Source organism: Phocoena sinus, chromosome 6, assembly GCF_008692025.1.
Source record: "Phocoena sinus isolate mPhoSin1 chromosome 6, mPhoSin1.pri, whole genome shotgun sequence".
Taxonomy (NCBI): Eukaryota; Metazoa; Chordata; class Mammalia; order Artiodactyla; family Phocoenidae; genus Phocoena; species Phocoena sinus.
The window spans coordinates 32,304,511-32,325,599 of record NC_045768.1 but is presented as its reverse complement, the minus strand read 5'-3'; the positions used below and the strand labels follow the sequence as shown (position 1 = coordinate 32,325,599).

Below are 21,089 nucleotides of genomic sequence, written 5' to 3'. Positions count from 1 at the left end.
ATGGCCGGGGAACGCGCGCGCGCGCGCGCACATGCACACACACCCCCTCCCTCGCACACGCGGAACCGGCTGGGCCAGGGGAGGGAGGAGGAGGGTGACGTAGCGTCCCATGGCGTCACATTGACGTCTCGCATTCCAGGCACTCTATGGAGAGGCCGCTAGGGCTCCTGTGGCATAAATGACGTGCCGAGAGAGAGAGCGAACGCGCAGCCGGGAGAGCGGAGTCTCCTGCCTCCCGCCCCCCACCCCTCCAGCTCCTGCTCCTCCTCCGCTCCCCACACACAGACAAGCTCACACCCGCTCCCTCACTCGCACACACAGACACACGCGCGCACACACGCTCCTCACACACACTCCACTCTCTCCCGCGCGCTCACACCCCTCTCACCCTGCGCCCTCGCGGGTGCAGCGCTGCGCGGCAGGCGGACGCCCCTCCCGGTCTCACTTTGCAACGCTGACAGCGCCGGCGGTGGCTGTGGAGGTGGGAACAGAAGCGGCATCCTACCCCCTGGTCGCGGCCGGAGCCAGGACGCCCGCGGAACCCCTCGGCGGCGCTCTCCCATGAATCGGGATCTCAGCATCCCCTGCCAGCAGCTCACTGCCTCTGGGAGCCGCTGGACTTCTACACCGCAGCCCTTCCGGGACGGCAACTGTGACTCCCACCCCCCCCGCCGCCCCCAGTGCAGATTTCGGGGCAGCTTTCTAGAAACTCGCTCTAAAGACGGAACCGCCACAGCACTCAAGTACGTATGAGATTCGCTCAGTTAATAGGGGGACTTGCTAAAAAGTTGGCGCGCTGGGAAGCTTAGCTTCTGAAATTGACAACTTTGAGTGTGGGGTTTTCCCCCCTCGCCTCCTCGCTCAGGCTTTGCTCGCGGAGTCGCCGGTGTGTTCTGATCTGAAACTTTTCCCCCGTAGCGGGCCTGCGGGGATCTCTGGAGCTTGTGGGATTCCTCTCCCTACCCAAAGAGGCGAAAAGCCTCTAACAAAGAGGAGGACCGGGATTTGTGCAGTAGCAGCTCCAGCGATGTAATTCAGGGTATTTCGGCTCTAGTTGTCATGGTAATGATGCTCTAGGCGGCGGCAGCGGCAGGGAGTTGCAGCTCCGGTGATGAACGGCAGTAATTTTCCTGCCTTTTAACTAGGGTTGAAAATAGGGGCTCCGGTGGGTCCAAGTTAATATGCCTAATGGTGACTCCGAGATGGTTGACTGGGAGGAAGCTTGGGAGGGAAGGGGCCTGGTCAGCAGCGGCCGGAGTTTGCAGCGGCGCTCCGAGGATCTCAGGAAAGAGGGCGTAATTGTAGGAATGTGGCTTATTGTATTGAAATGAGCCTGGGGCTCCACCAGGCACGTCTGCCTGGCGTCGCCGACTTGCCCGTTCACACTTTTCTCTTCAGAGGTAATCGGGTGTAATTGCCGACCCCAGTGCCCCGACACGCGTGGGAACGGTGTCCGTCTCCTCCGGGCCTTGAGTCGGTATGGGAGAGGCGTGTTTTACTCTTAACTGACAGAACTCGCGCTTTTGGAGAAGTTGCTTGTAGTGTTTTACTCTTCATAGAAATGAAAGTTTTCGGTGGTGAGAGGAGAGCGGTCAAGCGGGAGCAGCCTGCGGAGGCTGACTTCCAAAGGCACCTCTCGAACCTGTTGGAAGCTTGGGTCAGTCGTGAGGGAGAAAGCATTTGTCCCTTCATTCCAAAGAACGTTCTTGGAGATTGTCATTTATTTATTATGCCCACGGATTCTCCAGAGGGAAGAGCTGCACGGAGTTGGGTAATCAGAAATCTCGGGCTATTATCCCAGAGCCCTAGGGTGCCAGGAGAGAGGTACAGGGCGCCCTTCAGTCATTTCATCGCGAATCCAATCCTGAATCTTCTTTTCCCACGACGGAGAAATATTTTGTAGAACTGAGCTAGGGAAAGGAACAGCTGCCTAACGCGGCTGCTGAGCACAATGAATGAAGTTTGAGTTTCTTCGAGTTCTCTTATCCGAGCAAGACGCTCGTAATGTGAATGTCAAAGACCTCTTAGGCCACAGCAGCCTCCACACCCGCTCTCTGCCCCCGCACCCCCACCCCCCACCCCCACCCCCGCTTCCCTGGGACCGTGCGCTCGCAGAAATTCTCCCCCGCGGTTTGTCTCCTCTCCCTCTGTCTTTCTGAGAATCTCTGCCTTTGCCTTTCTGTCGGTCTCTTCTCCACTCCTCCTGCCCCCGCCCAACCTCCGCCCCCGCTCCCCAGGGTTGGAAACTCCGTGGAGGAGCCCCGGTCACAATGGTGCGTTTCACGGTTTCCTTCACACACTTCACCACGGGGAGGGGAACACGGGGGTGTTCCTTTCGTCTGCCCACGAGAAAGAAAGGGGCTTTGACAGAGGTAGTTATTTCTTCCTAATTTACAACCCCGAGGCTCCGTGCTCCCGGCCGCGGCGGCCGCGAGCGGGAGCGGAGCAACGTGTTTCCAGGCTCTGAGGCTTTGCCTAGGTAACCGGTCGTTTCGGGGCGGGGGGGTAGGGGGAGTGGAGAGAGCCGAGGGGCGCTCGGCTCGGCGGCTGTAGGAAGTGCAGTGTGGCTCTTCCCCGTGAACGCCGGGCGCTCGAGGGGAGCCCCTTCCTTGGGGAGACGCTACCCTCGCCCACCCCAGTCAGAGGCCTATCCTTGGAGAAAGACTCCGCTTGAAAGGCCGCGGAGAAGGGCGGAAATGCGGGCACCTGGAGGAGGTGGTGGGAGGTTGCCAGAGACTCCCACTGAAGATGCGGGAGGGACGGGAAGCGCAAGCTACAGCCGTGGGAAGATCCGCCCTTGACTGCGCTAGGGCGAGCGCAGGCTTTCTGTAGTATCAGCTGGGGCTGGGGTTGGGGATGGCAAGGGAATCCCCCATTTCCTGGCCGTCGAGGGCTCCCCGGATCTGGGGGCTCCGATACCCTCTTTCCTTTCAGGCAAGCCCGGGGCGCAGGGGCGGCGGGAGACGAAACTTATCCGACACCCGCGGCCCGCGCAGCCCCGAGGTTTTTGGAATTTTGGTAGTTTGGGGTTTTTTATTTTTCGAGTCCCTGTTGCCATCCGTTAAACTGCGAGTGGGTGCGGGCAAAGGGGGCGCTATAGGCCGGAGTTTGGGGCCGTGGGATCCTTTCCCGAGGCCCGCCGAAATGAGCTTCTAGCTACAAAGTTTCGCTAAGGCTTTGCGCAGAGACGCTCACCCCAGAGCCGCTCTCGGCGCCCTCCGGAATGTGCCCCCCTCCGGGTCGCCGGATGGCCCCGAGCCTCGAAGTCGCCCACCCTCTGGGATACCGCCCGCTGGGCGCAGGGGGCCTCCCTCCCCTCTCACCACCAGCCGCAAACGCCAACCGCCTTGTGCCTCGTTTCCAGCGTCGGCCTATTTCCACTGTGTCCTTTTGTTTGCTTGACCCCTGGCCCCCGAAACTCGCGGCTAATAGAGGCGAAGCTCCATTAGCATTTAGAATGAAAAGCGCAGACTTTCTTAATTCCTCGGGCCATTCATGCATTCGTTCCGTACCCTGTGCCTTTCCTATGCAACGTGTAAAATTTGTATTTGAGGGGTGGGGGCGGGTGAAGTTGGAAAATATTTTCCGCTCGTGCACACTCACAGACTCCGATTCGGGCGGAACTCCTTCCTCAAGTGTTCTCCATTCTTCGGTTTTCATGACATCGTTAGCTTGGAACCAATTGTGGGGGCAGATAGATTAATTTCTGGGCGACGACTGGCTGCGCGTTTTTTTAGCCTCGGTTCGGGAACCACAAAACCGCGGTGAGCGCGGACAGCCTTTCCTCGGCTCCCCCAAGGCGCTGTGATGCTTGCTGCCCGGGGACTCCGGTCACCTTAAGCACTGCTTTCTTACCCTTCTAATTCTTTTGTAATTAATGCATTTCTAGAGATCTATTCAACCCTCACCGCCATACGCCCAGTCCAGGCCGCGGTGACCCAGCGTGGTCTCACTGTGACCTTTGTCTTCTCTCCTGGTGCCCGCAGAGCCCACTGCGGAAGAGCGCAGCCCGGCAAGCCCCAACCCTGAGACTGGACCCTCAGCGGAGCCGGGCAGCACCTCCGCCGCTTCGCCCCGCCGGACGTCCCCGCCTCCTCCACTCTCAGCCTCCGCTGGAGAGACCCCCAGCCCCACCATTCAGCGCGCAAGATATCCTCCAGGTAGGTCTGAAGGCACGACCCCTTATTCCTCCCGGGCTGGGATATGTGGGTGGGGGAGCCACATACCCAGCAAGCAGGCTGGTCGACTTGCCCAGCGCCAGGACAGCGAGTGACTGACTGCTGGCCGCGAATTTCACGGCACAGGTGGCTTCCTAGCACGAATCTCCTCTGGATACCACACCCTGTTGCTACCTAGTGGAGCAGCCAGATTAAATTAATCGTATTGCTCAAAGATATTTTTCCTGAGAAAAATGCAAATACATCAACAGATTTGGATCTTTTATACATTTTAATGTCTTCATATTTGCTCTGTTTTTAATGCTAATGCATTTAAGTTATGGGATCATTTCGAACAATGCAAAGCATTTTTGTTTGTATAAAACGCAAATCATTTGGGTGCAGACATTTGGATTATTGAAGCTCAAAGGGAAAGAGAGAAAGCATTTGAGCTGAAAACCAAGGAGTAAATTTGATTTGGGCAAAAGAAAGGATTGCAGGTTTGGCTTGTAATACCTCTTTATGCATTTGGTAAAGGGATACCAGGTGCCTGGCCAAAGAGATGCAGATAAATAGAACTCAGTCCCAGCAAGCTCATCTTCTATCTGGAAACCTCAGAAAGACACAAAGAAGAGCAATAGGTAGGGACTGGCAAAGAAGAATGATAGAAAAGACTCATGGAGAAATCCAAGGGAGGACAACAAATGAAACATCAGGCAGTGTTCTTTCTTTTAAATGACTAGCCTTTTATTTCACCCCAACAACTAGACAGCAGGATAAGTGCTCTTTTAACTTCAAACTAATGAGTGTTTGTAGGGTGCTCGGAAAATAAAGGCTTGAACTGGCCTCTCCTCATCACTGCTTCTTCCACCAGGCCCTCAACACCTTTCTACAAGTCAAGATTTCATCCCATACATGTATGACTCAATCAGATTTGGAAATGTGGGTAAGAGAAAGATGTCAAAGGAGATGTTAAGTATTCACTTTTCTATTAGTCACACCTTTTACACCATAGACTCCAAAGACACGTTAAGCACGTGGTTTTCCTTTGGCTCAGAAAAACCAACCACCAGAAACTGCCCAGTTTACTATTTATATTTAGCCATAAAGAAAGGGAAATAATTAGATAAATTATCCACTAGATCCAATATTTCTTAGGGCTTTCTCATCCAGTTCAACCTCTCTGAACAACAGTAAGCACTCCAGATATCATTGCTTTGGGGGCTGAGAGAAACTAAACCTATTAAGAAACTGCTTTCTTTTCTAGGGGTGCTAATTCTTCTGTCATAAGAAAATATGTAGATAACTAACCTATTATGACAACTGTAAACTACTGTTATAAAGCAGCCACTGATATATTTTATTTCTTAGAATGGGGGGGAAATACACACACACACACACACACACACACACACATATATAGCATATATGGCAGAGAGCAGGTTTGGTGGGTGTTCTGTTGCAGCTGCTGATCTTTTTCTTTGCAGATGGTGCAAACTCCCCCGAGTCCATTTCCTGGACCTACGTTCCTACCTCACCACCTAGCTGGCTGAAATCATCAACAGGGGTCCAGTTTGAGCAGGCTGCTAGCCTTTCTTGGAGGAGTAGGGAGAGGGTGGGAGAAAGCAGCCACAATGTGTGTGGGTAGCCTCAGTTGGCACTGATAAAATGTTAGAATGTCACTGGGCCAGTAAGTCCCATGTAGGACACCTTTTTTTTTTTTTTCTTTTACTAACTCATAGGTTTACAAATCAAAGCGTGTGACTTGGGGGACGAGTAGTCTCTTTCACCCAAAAGAAACCAACACGGCATTCACTGGATTTCTTCTTGTCCTCCTAATTTGTGGCCGAGGTCACTTCATTTAATCTCTAGGGCTCAAAACCACTTTTAAAAACACAACTGGGCTTATGAGGGAAGACATCAAAATTCACAGATATAGTGGAGGACAGGGCAAGGGAGGGAGGGTGGGCACAGAAGTCCTCAGGAGGCTGGGTTTTGGCAACCTGTGGCCCCTTTGGCAGTTTGTCAGGGATTCAACTTTCTTCCCAGGGGAAGAAGGAAGGAAGGAAGGGAGGAAGGAAGGAAAGAAGGAAGGAAGGACGGACTCTAAGTCTATGATACTAGAAGGTGAAAAGAATGTCACTTCCTCTCTATTTCCCATATTGGAGAGCGACAAGTCCATTGCTACCTATTAGCTAGGAAGAGTGCCGACTTGCTTCTGAGAGACCTTATTCCTCTCCCTTGCAGATATGCCCTGTGTGCAAGCCCAGTATAGCCCTTCACCGCCAGGTTCCAGTTATGCAGCACAGACATATGGCTCGGAATACACCACGGAGATCATGAATCCTGATTACTCCAAGCTGACCATGGACCTCGGCAGCACCGAGATCACGGCCACGGCTACCACGTCCCTGCCCAGCTTCAGTACCTTCATGGAGGGCTACTCGAGCAACTACGAACTCAAGCCCTCCTGCCTGTACCAGATGCAGCCGTCGGGGCCCCGGCCTTTGATCAAGATGGAGGAGGGCCGCGCGCACGGCTACCACCATCACCACCATGACCACCACCACCACCACCACCACCAGCAGCAGCAGCCATCCATTCCGCCCCCCTCCGGCCCGGAGGACGAGGTGCTGCCCAGCACCTCTATGTACTTTAAGCAGTCCCCGCCGTCCACCCCCACCACGCCGGGGTTCCCCCAGCAGGCGGGGGCGATGTGGGAGGACACGCTGTCCTCGGCACAGGGCTGCATCGCACCCGGCCCGTTGCTCGACCAGCCGATGAAGGCGGTGCCCACGGTGGCAGGCGCGCGCTTCCCGCTCTTCCCCTTCAAGCCCTCGCCGCCGCACCCGCCCGCGCCCAGCCCCGCAGGCGGCCACCACCTCGGCTACGACCCGACGGCCGCCGCCGCGCTGAGCCTGCCGCTGGGAGCCGCCGCCGCCGCCGCCGCCGCCGCGGGCAGCCAGGCAGCTGCGCTCGAGGGCCACCCGTACGGGCTGCCGCTGGCCAAGAGGGCGGCCGCGCTGGCCTTCCCGCCGCTCGGCCTCACGGCCTCCCCCACCGCATCCAACCTGCTGGGCGAGAGCCCCAGCCTGCCGTCGCCGCCCAACAGGAGTTCGGCGTCGGGCGAGGGCACGTGCGCTGTGTGCGGGGACAACGCCGCCTGCCAGCACTACGGTGTGCGCACCTGCGAGGGCTGCAAGGGCTTCTTCAAGGTGAGCACTCGCCCCTCCGGCTCCCTCTCCCCTCAGCAGCCAGCTTCCCCAGACACCCGCTCGAGTGAGCGTCTAAGCGGGCCCTTCCCGGTTTGAGAGGTGTACTGGTTATACTGTGCATTTCAGTAGCCTTTCCTAGCACCCTCACACCCACTTTCTCAGGGCTTTTTAACTTGACGTCCATTACAGGAGGCCCAGACGGGCTTGAGGGGGCTGTGAACTTCCTGACTTGGCGTTACCTCCTGCTTATTTTTCTGGAGAGAGCTTTCAGCAGATTCGCAAAGGGATCTGTGACCTCAAAAATGCAAACACCTCACTGTGTTCCTCTTCTGTCCATCCAGGATGTCTGAGGGAATAGGGTCTGTGTGCCAGGCCCTGGGTGTTTGTATCTCATTTAATCCTCCTAGGAAGAGCTAGGACTCTAGACTCAAACAGAACTGACATTGAATTTTGGTCACCCACTAGCTATTTTTACTAACAGCGTCTTGAATGTTTAATTATCCTTGTTTCATAGATGAGGAAATGGAGGCTCAGGGAGGTTAACTGCCCCTGGACACACACTCAGAGAGTGAGATGGAGGCAGGATGCCAACTCATGTTTGCATGACCTAAACGTGCATACCCTCTTCATAGCTCTGCAGCTGCAGAATAGACAGGGGCAGCTGGTGGATGCAGTTTGGGGCAGCTTACTCTGTAGAAGATGGTAGCTGGGGTCTCATCATTCCACTCCACTTCTGTACCACACAGAGTGGGGACACTCTTCATTATCTCAGAGACCCAAAGGAGAATTTTATAGTGGGAGGGTCTTCAGCCTCCCCCTTATTTTGCCCAGGAGGATACTGAAGTCTAGAGAGGTGATTTAGTTGCACATGGGGACAGTTCCAGCTGGTTTCTCCTGACTCTTGAGTTCAGTGCTCTTCTCACCACTCAGGGGGAACAGGCCTTGTTCTCTTGCAGCTCTATTTTTGCTACTGACTCCCAGACTTCTTCAGACACTTAATTCTGTGCCACCCTCCCCACTCCTCACTCCCCTGGCTATTATGTCAGGCATTTGCAAACCCCTGAATGCTCAATAATCACTTCCTAGCCTTCAGTGCAGGGCAGGGTGGAGGGAGAGGAGAAGCTGGATGCTGATTGGATAATGAGGATTTGGGAGGCCAATAGGATGTATCTGGAAGCATGCTGGAATTGGAGTCAGAACACTCAAATAGGAGTCCTTGATTTGTCACCTACCAGTTTTATGATGTTGGGCATGACACTTCCTTCCAGGCCTCAGTTTCCCTATCAGGTGAATAAATTTCAGAGAAAGGCTGTGAGTGTTAAATGAGAGAAATGTTTATGAAAGCACTTTATAAGCTTTAAAGGGCCATAAAAGAATAGTTCATTATAAATGAAAATAGAAACATTTATTTAAAAAATGCACATGTGTGCATTGGTATACATACCAACAAGCAACAGTTATTTTTGATCTGGAGATAGGAATCATGTGATTAATTTCTGCAGATAAATGAGAAAATGCTTGTGGAAGGATTTTGCAGTATGTTAAATGCCATACAGGAGGTATGCAGGATTATGATGTTTTAAATGTAGAACCATCGGTTTAGCCGTTTTTTTCTGTCTTAACTACTCAAGCTTTACTTTCAAGTAACTGCATTCCTTTAGCAGATTTGCTTTTTACAGCATTTCAGCGGAAATGCTGAAAGGCAGTGAAATGGGCAGCTGAAAGGGGAAAAAGAAAGAAAAACAAGAGAAGTATAAGTAATCCACAAATATAATCACCCCTGAATTGACCAAAATACAGGAGTGGTGATACATTCCTCGTCTAGAAATGTCAATTAAGTGTTCCCCAACAGCATCCTTCTTCTGCAGCAATATCTTGAAAACAAATCTATACTCGAAAGGGTAGGGGTAGGATAAGGGAGAACCACCCCACAGATCTGTTAATTAAGGGAATGGGAGCAGGTTTTACCCAGTGGCTTTCTACCATTAAATTGAATTCTTTAAAAATGTGACATGAAGTGCAGTTAATGATGGGAATTCAGTGATTGAACCATAACGATCTCTCCCTGTCCTTAAACTATTGTGCAGGCATACACAAAAGTGGGGATGGTTTGAGGTTATTGGGAAAACGTATACCTGAAGCAAAATGCCACCAGCACTGAAACTGGGATATCCTTGAGGACGATGGCAAGAAATAGAGTTTTTTTAATTACTTCATGTTCAATGAAAAAGAGCTTCATTTAGGAAACACAAGTTTCCTACCCTTACAAACTGCTGCGAATTTAAATGGTGGAAACCTCAGAAGTATGTTTGTGTTTTGGCAATTTTGCATTTTAAACTAAAATCACCTGCTAAAGCAGGGAAAATGTATCTGGCTTTAAATTTTATATAAGCAGTTTAGAAATGATCTCTTAAAATGAAATTAAAAGGTGATAGAGTGAAAACTGATACAAGGGGGTTGAGAACTGCTGAAAATTTAAAAAGATAGAAAGTAAATCTATTTAGAATTTTAGACACAAAATAGATCACCAATCCCAAATTACCTGGATTTCTTTTTTTTATGCAGCCCAGGCTTACCAAATAAATTCCAACTTTCTGCTCTATTTGGAGTTGAATAGATACAGGTAATTCCTGAATGAGTGATAAATACACATCCATTTGCACAAATGTTTTTAATTTTTTTAAAAAAATCAAGCATTCTCTTATATTTGGAGCATAAAATATCCTTTATTATTTCTTCATGTTTCATTTTAAAATTATACATGATTCTGAAGAATACAACATTATTTTATAACCAGGCCCAGGCCCAAGTTTTATGATACGTCTTTTACAGTATGGCTATTTTGATGTCTGTGTCAATAGTCATTTATGAAATAACCAATTAATGGGAATTTTCATTGAAAATATATGGCTCTCATATTCCTTCTTTTATCTCATTCTTTTTGTTTTTTTGGTTTTTTTTTTTCTTTCTTGGATGTGATAGCGGTTTTTAGTATCCCGTTTTACGATTTTGCTTTCAAAAATGAGAAATGGACAGTTTACCATTCTTTTAAAAATAGAATACACTACACAAGCTGATTAAGTGATTTTTTTTGCATTAAAACATTATTTCCTATATGTTATAACTAGACAAGTCCTCGTTTTTGCTTTTTATGATTTCATCTCTATTGGGGAACAAAGCCAGTTTCTGTGATATTTGACTTACAATAGTGATATCCAGCAAAGTACATCCCAGATAATTTTGATTTTATTTTAATAAGGTCAGCAATAATCAGGGGAGTGGAACAAGTAGAAAATTGTTCCCAAAGGGATATTAAAAGTGAAGATAATCTAATCCTCCAAGGTATGATATGTTGACCTGGTAATTTCAGATATGATTTTATCATTCAGACTTGGGTGTCTCCTGAGACTTGCTTCAGAACAATCCGAGATGATTTTCATTGTCAGCAGCTAACACTAATAAAATTGTTTTTCCTGCAGGCTAGCGTGTTAGGAAATTAAATTTATCTAATTATACAAATTGCACTGTCGCTTTTCACATTGTAATTAAAATACATCTTGTCAGGTCCTACCTCTTTCCAGAAACTATTAGTTGACTATCTCTGTATTGTATTTCCTCAGAGAACAGTGCAGAAAAATGCAAAATATGTTTGCCTGGCAAATAAAAACTGCCCTGTAGACAAGAGACGTCGAAACCGATGTCAGTACTGTCGATTTCAGAAGTGTCTCAGTGTCGGAATGGTTAAAGAAGGTATGGATATAATGCTTTTTGTCCAGCTTGCTTATAAATATTCTCAGATATCACTGAAAAAGTTAATGTTTACATTAGAATGGTGAAGTTTCCTAGTTTCCCTTTCTTTTCAACATTTTATTTTTATGGTGTGTATTTACATTCAAAAATAGCTGAGGTCTACTTATTCTAATTTCTCAAAATCAATAGAGAGCCTGTGTACATACATCTTTGTTCTATTTGAGAAGGAGACTTTTAGGGCTAATTCATTACCAAATGTAAGTGTGGGGTGGCTTTTATGCTGCTTGTTTCAACTCTCATTAAATCATTGTGTGGCTATTACTCCAAACTTATTGCCACTTTTAAATGGTTGGCATCGGTAATGATTTGCTCAACTGTAAAGTGTTTTGATTCCTTTTTGTGGTTTATGGCTGTTCATGGATATCTTTGAAGACATATTTTGTTTGTTTCTCTCGGTACCAGTCGTCCGTACAGATAGTCTGAAAGGGAGGAGAGGTCGGCTGCCTTCCAAACCAAAGAGCCCATTACAGCAGGAAGCCTCTCAGCCCTCTCCACCTTCTCCTCCAATCTGTATGATGAATGCCCTCGTCCGAGCTTTAACAGACTCAACGCCCAGAGATCTCGATTATTCCAGAGTAAGTTTTATGATGTCTTGCTCTTGAATGAATGATCAGGGTCTCTATTCATGATAATAGTAATAAGGGTGGATTGAATGACTTTGTGCCTGGCACTGTGCTCAACCGTTTTCATACCTTTTCTCTATTTTCCACTTCACTTAGCAATTCCAGTGCATCCATTGCACCAAATAATTTTTGCCTTATTGAATCTCTAAATGCCTTAACAAATGACCCTGACAGTGCTGCACCTGTCATACCCATTGTTGCAGGATTCCTGATGGTTGTGCCAACGAAAATCTGCACAGGTGAATTACAATTTGTACATTTCTTTCATGCTTTAGACAAAGTGACTACTTTTTTATTCCATATTGTGACCAAACCATCTGGGTAAGCTTCAAGTTATCCTTAAACATTTTACCCAATTGCACCGGCATTGACTGACCTACTGCTTATACTGAGGGATTAAACCATTGATGGAGAGGAGCAAACACTGGCCTTGATATCGGGAGGTGTCAGGAGGACTGGGATGGAATGCTGCCTCTGCTGCTTCCTGCCTGTGTCACCTGGCTCCTGCTCTTGGCTTTCTCATCCTTACAGTGGAGATGATTACAATATTTAACCTCAGAGGGATGTTTTGAACATCAGTCACACAGGAATGACGGTTGAGAAAACATTTGAAAATTGTAAATGATTACCAGTGTTGTTATTTAAGCCAACCAAAATATATTAACACTTTTATTTCATATGGGATATAGTAAAATATCATCAGTTTAAACCCTGCAAATTCCCAGAAATTTGGATAACACAAAGAAGAATGATGAGGAAGGATTTTCTGAGCAAAGGTATAAACATTACTGGAAGGCAGTTTTAAAAGAGACTGAGAAAAGCAGACTTCTAGTAAGACAGGGTCTCACCAAAGAAGAAAAGAAAGGAAAAAGATCTCAATTATTGAGCAATTTCTACGTGCTAGGCATTGTGGTACTTTGTCTCATCTAACCATTGAAAGAAGCATGAACTGTACGAATGGTTAATCCCACCTTAAGACAAGAAAACTTAGAAACACAGTTTACGCACAGATAAGAGAGATACCAGTCCAGGGATCCCCAGTTGGTTGATTTGGCTTGGCAGCAGCTACCAGATCGCCCTCTCCAGGTCCAATCAGTATTTCAAACTTCTGGTTGAAGAGCTGGCCAAGAGTGTGAGAGAGTCTGCCATATGCCCTCCTTTTAGGCTGCAATGTTGACAAAAGTGAAGGGGTGATTTGTATATCTGCTGTGATCTTCCTTCCCTCATCCCCTCCCTCATTTTAGGTTGTGAAGCCTCCTCTCCACACTTGAGCACAAGACTTCATATGAGAAGCATGGTAGACCCTTAGCATCAAAGGTTGAGGACTCTTACTCTGATTACAAGTAGCATCTCTTGACTGAAGTCAAGTCTCAAATAATAGTCTAACAGAATAATGCAGTGATTAAGGGCTTAGGTTTTGGAACCATGCAGGCCTCGATTCAAATCCCAACACCATCATATACTAGCTGGGTGATCTTGAGCAACTGATGAAATATTTTAATGCATCAGTTTCCTAATCTGTGTTATGGAGTAATAATAATAATATCTACTTCCCAGGGTTTAACTTCCCAGGGAAGTTTAAATAAGATGATACTTGTCAAAGCTTTAGCACAGTGCCCTGTATGTTATCTCCTTGACCAAAACTTCTTATTCTGTCCTTTGTTGAATGTTCTAATGAGTATAAACACTACACATGTCAGGTGCTATGTAGCAAAACGACTAAGGTAAGTGTTATGATCTCTCATAGATGAGATTAAAACTGAGAAAGGCTAAAGGACTGACTTGCCCAAGGTCACATAGTAATATGTATCAGAGAGAGAATTAGAAGCCAAGTGGGCCCAATTTGGCCCCCAAAGTCTGTGCTCTTAAAACCATAATTCCTTGCATCTCTGGTTTCAGTGAGAGTGGGTGAGAGAAAAGCATTTGGGAATAAAAACTTTTCCACGAGCCAACTCTGGCCTTCGCTTATGCAATTCATCTGAATTAATGAAGCTTCTTGGCACTGCCTTCACTGAGGCTACAGCACACAATCTGACATTGTTCTGGGGCATTTGAAATCACTATTGATGGCCAGTCCAGAGGTTTAGTCCACGAAGTGGTTTGGTGGGTTGGGGGGGCCCAAATTATCCAATTATTGGTCTACATGGCCTAAGTAGTTATTCAGCAGCAAACCCTACCCCGTACTTTGAGTTGTCCCAGATGGGGACTGCCTCACAGTGAAAAATCAGTCCACTGTGTTTGCTTGCTTCTGTACCATTCAGGGTGTTAGGCTGGAGTCATCATGCTCATCAACAAACATTTATCCAATTTAATTGTTAGCTTTGCCCAAAATAACAGATTGACCGTGCCAGAGTCTGGGTCACACTGATACTACCTGTGGGGCCTGGCTCAATTTTGTAAAGCGTATTTATTTTAATTGCATTGTTTTGGAATTGGGTTGAACCTCATAGCTTGGATTCTCCTGCTTTTAGATAGCTTTGCAAAATTATCAAAAATTGGACCCAAATCAATTAAATTAAAAGTCTTTTTTTAATAAAATACAGTGAGTTTCCATCAAAAACTTGGATGAAGGCAGAGAAGGCATGCTGATCACATTTGCAGATGACAGAAAGCTGGGAGGGATCGCTAATATGATGGATGTCAGTGTCAACATTCAGAGTGATTTCGACAAGCTGGAACGGGATGGGCTGAAACCATCGTGAAGAAAGGTCACAAAAATAAGTGTGAAGCTCAGCATTTAGAATTTTTTTAAATGGGAGAGCCTTGGCCTGTCAGTGGTTCATGTTAAGAAGATCTCAGGAGTTTATTCCATACACATTCAGTAAGAACCAACCAAGTGTGCAGTGGAAGGGAGGGATGCAAAATTAGCTTAGGCCTCAGTAGTAGAAGCATGGGACTAGAACCAAGTTGATGGTGTCCCACGGACTCTGTCAGTCCACACTTCAAGGATGGAGTTCAGTTCCAAGCTGGGATTTAAGAGGATGCAGTGTATGTGGATACACTGTTTCTGGAAACTCGAAAAGGATGGTTGGAGGAAATGGAAATACGTAGACAGAAAGGGAGAAGATTTGGCAGGATTAGGTCACACTTTGGCCCTGTCGCCAAGAGGACTGTTGCTCCCTAGGGCAGAACTAGAGGGTGAAGGAGGGGGCCCTTCCAGCTCACTCTGAGGACAAGGAAGAGCTCTCCTGGCTATAAGAGCTGCTGTGGAAGCGTGAGTTCATCAACACAAGAAGAAACTAAGGAGAACACATAACAGGGTTCCTCGCAAGGAGAGAGGTTACTTTGACTGATAATAATTTCCTTCCAACGCTAAGATTTTATGATTCTAGGGTTTACCTTACTGTCCCTAAATGCAAGTGAATATATATACATATACATATAAGAATGTGTGTTGTTAAACAACTTGTTACTTCACAAGATTGAATTTGCTTCGTTCTCTTAAAAAAAAAAAAAATTAACGTAAAATGAATGAAGCAAAATGAATTTATTGAATGCCTACTTTGAGCCAGGCACCATCACATACATTCTTACATAATTTCACTTAAACCCAGTTTATGTGGTACAATTTATGGTTTCAGTCATTTTTTTAATGTCATTCATTGAAATTCAATTTTCATATTACCTTCTTCTTAAAGTTTTTTATTTATTAATTCATAGAACTGGAGGTGATCTTGAGGTCATCTAATCCAAAACCCGTATTTCAGAAGAGTAAATAAAGGCTTAAAAAGGCTAAGTGGCTTGCCTAAGGTCAGTGGCAGAGCTAGGGTTAGACCCAAATCTCATCACTCAAAGTAATATGTTTCTCTTTCACCATACTGCCACTTCTGTTTAATGGCAATATACTAGGTTTTTTTTAATAGAAGCTTTATTAGATTTTAAAAATTACAATAAGAGTAATTTATAAAAGGCAGACCATTTAGAAGTGAATAAAGTGAAAAATGAAAGTGTCTTCTTCATTTATTCCTGCCTAGTCTATATCATAGTGGTATACATAATTTTACCTTTTAAATAAGAATATGCCCTGTCAGTTTTGAGTCAGACAATTGGCTTGACCAAAACAATTTATTAAAGATGCTACCTTCCCCCAGTGAATCAGAGAAATGAGAAAATGTTTTCCAGGCAGGTATGTTCTAATCTTGTACCTGCCTATGTGTCTTTAAGGTAGTAAGTGAGCATTTTCCTCGTTTGTGGGAAAGGGAAGTGAGGAGTTGTTCCAAGTCACAGAGGGAAGGGGGTTTTCAAGGCCAGAAAGAGGGCTCTTCACTCTGTGAAGCCTTCCTGGCTCTGGGAACTTTTCTTCTCCTTTGGGCCAAACTTCTCTCCTTCAAAAGTGAGCTCAGATCATTGTATATCAGTGCAGTCAAAACACGTCACATTTGATTTGTTTCTCCTTGAAATGTTGCTATTCTGTACCCCACAGTTGCCTTTAATGGAGCATTACAAGTATATATAGATACTGGGCTTGTGTTCAGAGCCTGCATAATTACTAATGAGAAAATGCACTTCACATCCTCATTAGTTGGTCATTTCAAGTATTTTCCAGCAAACTAGGATGTTTTCTGGTAATGGGTGTCACTTAGTACAGTAACAGACTCCAAATACAAGAGATACTGCCCAGATAAAACCAGGCACCAGCAAGTGGCATTTAAATATGTTAACAAGATAGCCTAAGAAACAACATGGTCGACACGTGTTAAACCTACAAAGTAAACAACATGAAGATTCTGCAAAGAGGGTGCTTTCATGAAGCTACTCAGAAGACCCTCTCAAATTGCCACCAACTCACTAGATGATTTCAGGCAAGTTCTGCCCCGCTGTAGGCCTCAGTTTTCTCATCTGAAGGCTGAGGAGATTGGACTAAATGCACTGCCATGATCCCTTCCAGCCTTCTCTTTCCCTGACCCTCTGATTCCCCTATGGGTACAGGTCTGCATTTCCCAAAGTGTGGTGCCCAGACTCTATGTGTCAGAAGGAGTCAGCTTAAAATGCAGATTCTCGGGGCCACAGGCAGGCCTACTGACTCAGAATTGGGGGACCGGGGAAGGCAGGCAGGAATCTGTATTCTAAAGAGGACCTTGGATGATTCTTTGGCACACTAAGCCTTGAGAACGATCGATATGGTTTAATAGGAACAACTCACTTTTACCTCGTATCTCCTATTTCCCAACTTTCTTGGGGTTGAGAAGGAATGAGCAATAGAGATAAGTTTAACAGAAAGTAATTGATTCATTTAACAATTCTTCCAGAGCAGTGGACACGTTATTGAACAAGATGCAGCTCCTGCCCTCATGGAGCTTACAGGCAAGTGAAGGAGACAGAAAGTAAACAAATATGTAACTGCAGTGATGCCATTGACGGGAGGAGAGGAGGGTTTTTTGGTTTTGGTTTGGTTTTTTAGAGAGGGGAGGCAATTAGATCAGAAAAGAAAAAATTGGGGATAAAATATATTCATTGCCACTTTTTAAAGTGTCACTTCTTAAAGTGTAAGAACCTAAGAATATGTATACATAGTTTGGCTCATAGAATGATAACATCTAAAATATAAAGAAATATAAGGACCCAGGGAAAAGTTACATTCTAAGTGGAAACAAAGTGTTCTTAGGACATTTTACATATTTAGCCTGGACTGACACCGAGGAAGAGTAAATAGCAGATTCCACTGTGCTATGAAAACATCACATTGCTAAATTTTAGGGCTGGTGTTCACCAAGGGTCTCACGTAATTCCCAAATAACTTATTTTAGGCCTAGGTTGTGGCTGAAATCTGACCTGTATAGCCATGGTATTGCCATTTGAAATGTGCCAACTCAATTTAGTTTAAATAGTATTCATTGTTTTTTGCAGCTCTAGATTCTCAATCTAAGTACTTTGGAGAAATCTGCATTAGACATTAGCTATCAGTAAATGCAATATTGTGTCTTTGACTAGTGGTAAAACCTGATTATTGATTATTCATATAGGCTGGAATAAAAAGCATAAATAGGAAAAAAAGATTCATTTTTAAAGTCTTTCTCTATTTGGCCTATGTCTGATTAGAATGGTCAATGAACAAGTATTTCTAGCTTTTTCTTTGGTGAACCCCAAAGCTGCTTATCCCAGAGACAGAGGGATGTAGGGGAGCACAGAGGCAGAGATGGGGGTCTGGTTCTTCCAACTCCACGTACAGTATTCCTTAGCGAGGTGTTTATAAATTGCTAGTCCAGGCAGAGAAAGACTCTAAAATGTTTTGTTCCATTTCTTTAAATCTTATGTTCAGTAGAGGGGATACTTGATTTGTCTTTTCCCCCCAGCAGTTGATGCTGACCCTCCAGTCACCCCCAAGTTACTGATGGCTCAGGCTGAATCCAGTTTGGCTCCAGAATTCTGAAACATGAACCAGAATCGCTGCAGGTGAAGCTCAGAGGGTCTGGCTGGAGTCTGGCACACAGGGCCTGCTGGCTTTCCTCCCTGCTGGACTCTATCAGAGAAAACAGCATACACAGGCAGCAACTGCATTTCCCTGTGTGCAGGAGGCATGAAATGTGAGCCCAGCAGGGGTGGAGGCCTGCAGAGGACCCTGGGGGAAAGCTAAGTGCTCTGGAGGATTCTGAGCAAATATTGGAAGCAGGGAGATTATTGAGTTGTGAGCCATGGTTTCAGGGACTTCAGTGCAGGAGAGAGCTGTTAGGTCCCATTCCTTGACATTCTTTAGTCTTTTTTTCTCCATTTAACACACTATTTTAAAACAACAATGCTGAATCAGTATCAAATTCTAGGCAATACCGTCACACCTGGTGTGATTAGCAACATTTAGAATCATCAAATGCAAGAGCCATCACATGGAACATTCACCAGGATAGATGATGATCTGGGCCATAAAACACACCTTAACACATTTAAAAGAATAGAAATCATACAGTGTCTGCCATCAATCCCACAAAGGAATTAAACTAGAAATCAGTAATAGAAAGATAGCTGAATGTAAGAGCCAGAAGGAATCAGCTAGTCTAGTCACTTCCAACTTCAGAGGCAGAAACAAACCCAGAGAAGTTAAGTGCCTTGTCTAGGGCGCACAGCAAGTCAGTGCCAGAGTCTGGAGGAAGTCCCCATGACCTACTGCCTGATCCAACATTCTTTCCTCAACTCTGAATTACCTGGGAGTTTCACATGTAGTGCTGTCAACTTTGTAAAGGTGGTGCTGCCCTGAATTTCATCCTGACCCTGGAGAGCATATGGAGTTAGATTCATATTAGAAGAGAAAGTTTAAAAATAAAATCTTTTTTTCCCACTCTCCTCCAGTTAATAGTATGTGTGCTGGAAGGAACTGGTGGGGAGTGTCTATGACACCAGTGTCATGCTGTCATCCTTGAATATCTGTGGGAAGGATGACAGCTTCCTTCTCCTGGACTTTGCTTCCATGGTCCATTACAACACAGAACATCCAGGGCTTCACAGAATCCAGGCCCTGGGTAGATTATTGGGAACAGAGGAGCCAGGGATTTGAACTGGACCTGATATTATGGGATCCTAGAAAAAGTCAGGGCTGAAAATTAGAAACCTTTCAGTTCAACCCCTTCCCCCATTTTATAAATATGGAAGCTGAGGGACAGTGATAACTCCAAGTATCAAAACTGTTATCAGTATCATCACTGTCGTCATGTGTCAAACACGTTCTATGCATCAGGTCCTCTGCATGTATTATCACATTTAATCATCACAACAAAATGTTAAGGAAGATATTATCCCCATTTTACAGAGGAGAAAACTGAGGCTCAGAAAAGTGAAGTAATTTACCCCAGATAACTATAGCAGCAGAGCTACATTATTTCACAAATTAGGAGCGTAGACAAATCTAGGATCAAAGTAGCTTGGTTCCTTGTCTGATGTTTCTTTTGTTATTTCATGATGCCTCTTGGGAAAACACAAAGAAAAAAAAAAGACCCAATTAAGACAAGTGCCTCATTTCCTCACACCTGTGTAGTTCTAGAGTGAGCACTTGGCTGCTTATTGGCTGTTTGTCCTCCAGCCAGGTTAGAGTATTGTTGCAAACCTAGGCACTCCCCTGACTGTTCTTTCATGGAACAATATTCAACAACAGTTTATTGAGCGTCAATTATGTGCCAGTCACTGTGTTGACAAAATATGGGACCAAATGAATACATACATGGAGAACTCCAATTAAAGCAAAGCAAAATCCTTTTTAAAACTATCCTACAGGCCACCAGCTAGTAACATCAGACCTATTAACAGCTAGGAGGTGTAGGACTGGAAATCACAGAGCCATGTTTAAGTCTTGGCTGTACCACTGTTGGTTATGTAACTTGGGAAAGTGTATTAACCTTTCCAAGCTTCTTTGAGCCTCAGTTTCCTCATCTGTAAAATAAGGATTAAAATCCATGCCCTTTGAGGATCAACTGAGAGACACAAAAGCACACTCAGCTGTTTTCATGTGAAGGCAATGACGTGCATATTTATATGAATGTTTTTGCTCATCTCCTAAGTCTGTGTTGTTGGTTGTCCCTTGATTATTATCTCGCTGTATCAATCTTTCCTGCCTAACGCAGGAAAGATTTTCCTCCAGTGATTCAAGCAAAACCCAGACTCTACCAGCATATCTAAAAGCCGTGTCGAGACTTTATCCCTGTTTGTACCTTTCTTCTCCTGGGGCCCTCTGGATCAATGATGTCCAATAGGGTGTTCTGCTGTGATGGAAGTGTTCTAAACACATGTGACTATTGAGCACTTGAAATATGGCTAGTGTGACTGAAGAACTGGATTTTAAATTGCATTTAATTTTCATTAATTTTAGTAGCCGCGAGCCCTGAGTCTGATGGCACACAGCTGCCTGGGCCCTGCCAAGGACACACTCCTCCCCGACCCCTTCCTTGTTTGTTTTATCCCTCAGAAATCCACCTGCAGCAAGCATCCATCTTCTCGTATTGGTTAATTCCGTGATTCTCAAACTTACTGTGCGTGAGAATTCACCTGGAGATCTTGATAAAACAGTTTCTTGGGCCTACCCTCAGAGTTTCTGATTCTGTAGGTCTGGGGCAGAGCTGGAGATTTTCATTTCTAACACATCCCCAGGTGTTGCTGATGCTGCTGGGCCAGGGGCCACAGTTTGAGAACCAGGGGTTAATTAAGCATATTGTTTGGAGACAGCTGTGCCTTAGGGAATCTGTGGATGCTGGAGGCCCATGCAGACACAAACCCCTGGGGTAATGGTTCTCAACACAGCAGCCCTTTGGAATCACCTGGGGAGCTTTTAAAATTCCTGATGACCAGTCCCGATCCCAGACCAG

General features: G+C 45.9%; 1 protein-coding gene across 1 annotated transcript in view; it reads left to right on the top strand.

The window, feature by feature from the left end:
* The first annotated feature begins 355 nt into the window (after window positions 1-355).
* NR4A3 (nuclear receptor subfamily 4 group A member 3) overlaps window positions 356-21,089 on the top strand; it is a 38,808-nt gene continuing 18,074 nt past the window's right edge. Inside the window, exons 1-5 of the mRNA XM_032636436.1 lie at window positions 356-743; window positions 3,987-4,160; window positions 6,405-7,372; window positions 10,993-11,122; window positions 11,585-11,757. Of these exons, the coding sequence (XP_032492327.1) occupies window positions 6,407-7,372; window positions 10,993-11,122; window positions 11,585-11,757 (1,269 nt within the window). The 5' untranslated portion in view covers window positions 356-743; window positions 3,987-4,160; window positions 6,405-6,406. The remainder of the gene's footprint in view (window positions 744-3,986; window positions 4,161-6,404; window positions 7,373-10,992; window positions 11,123-11,584; window positions 11,758-21,089) is intronic.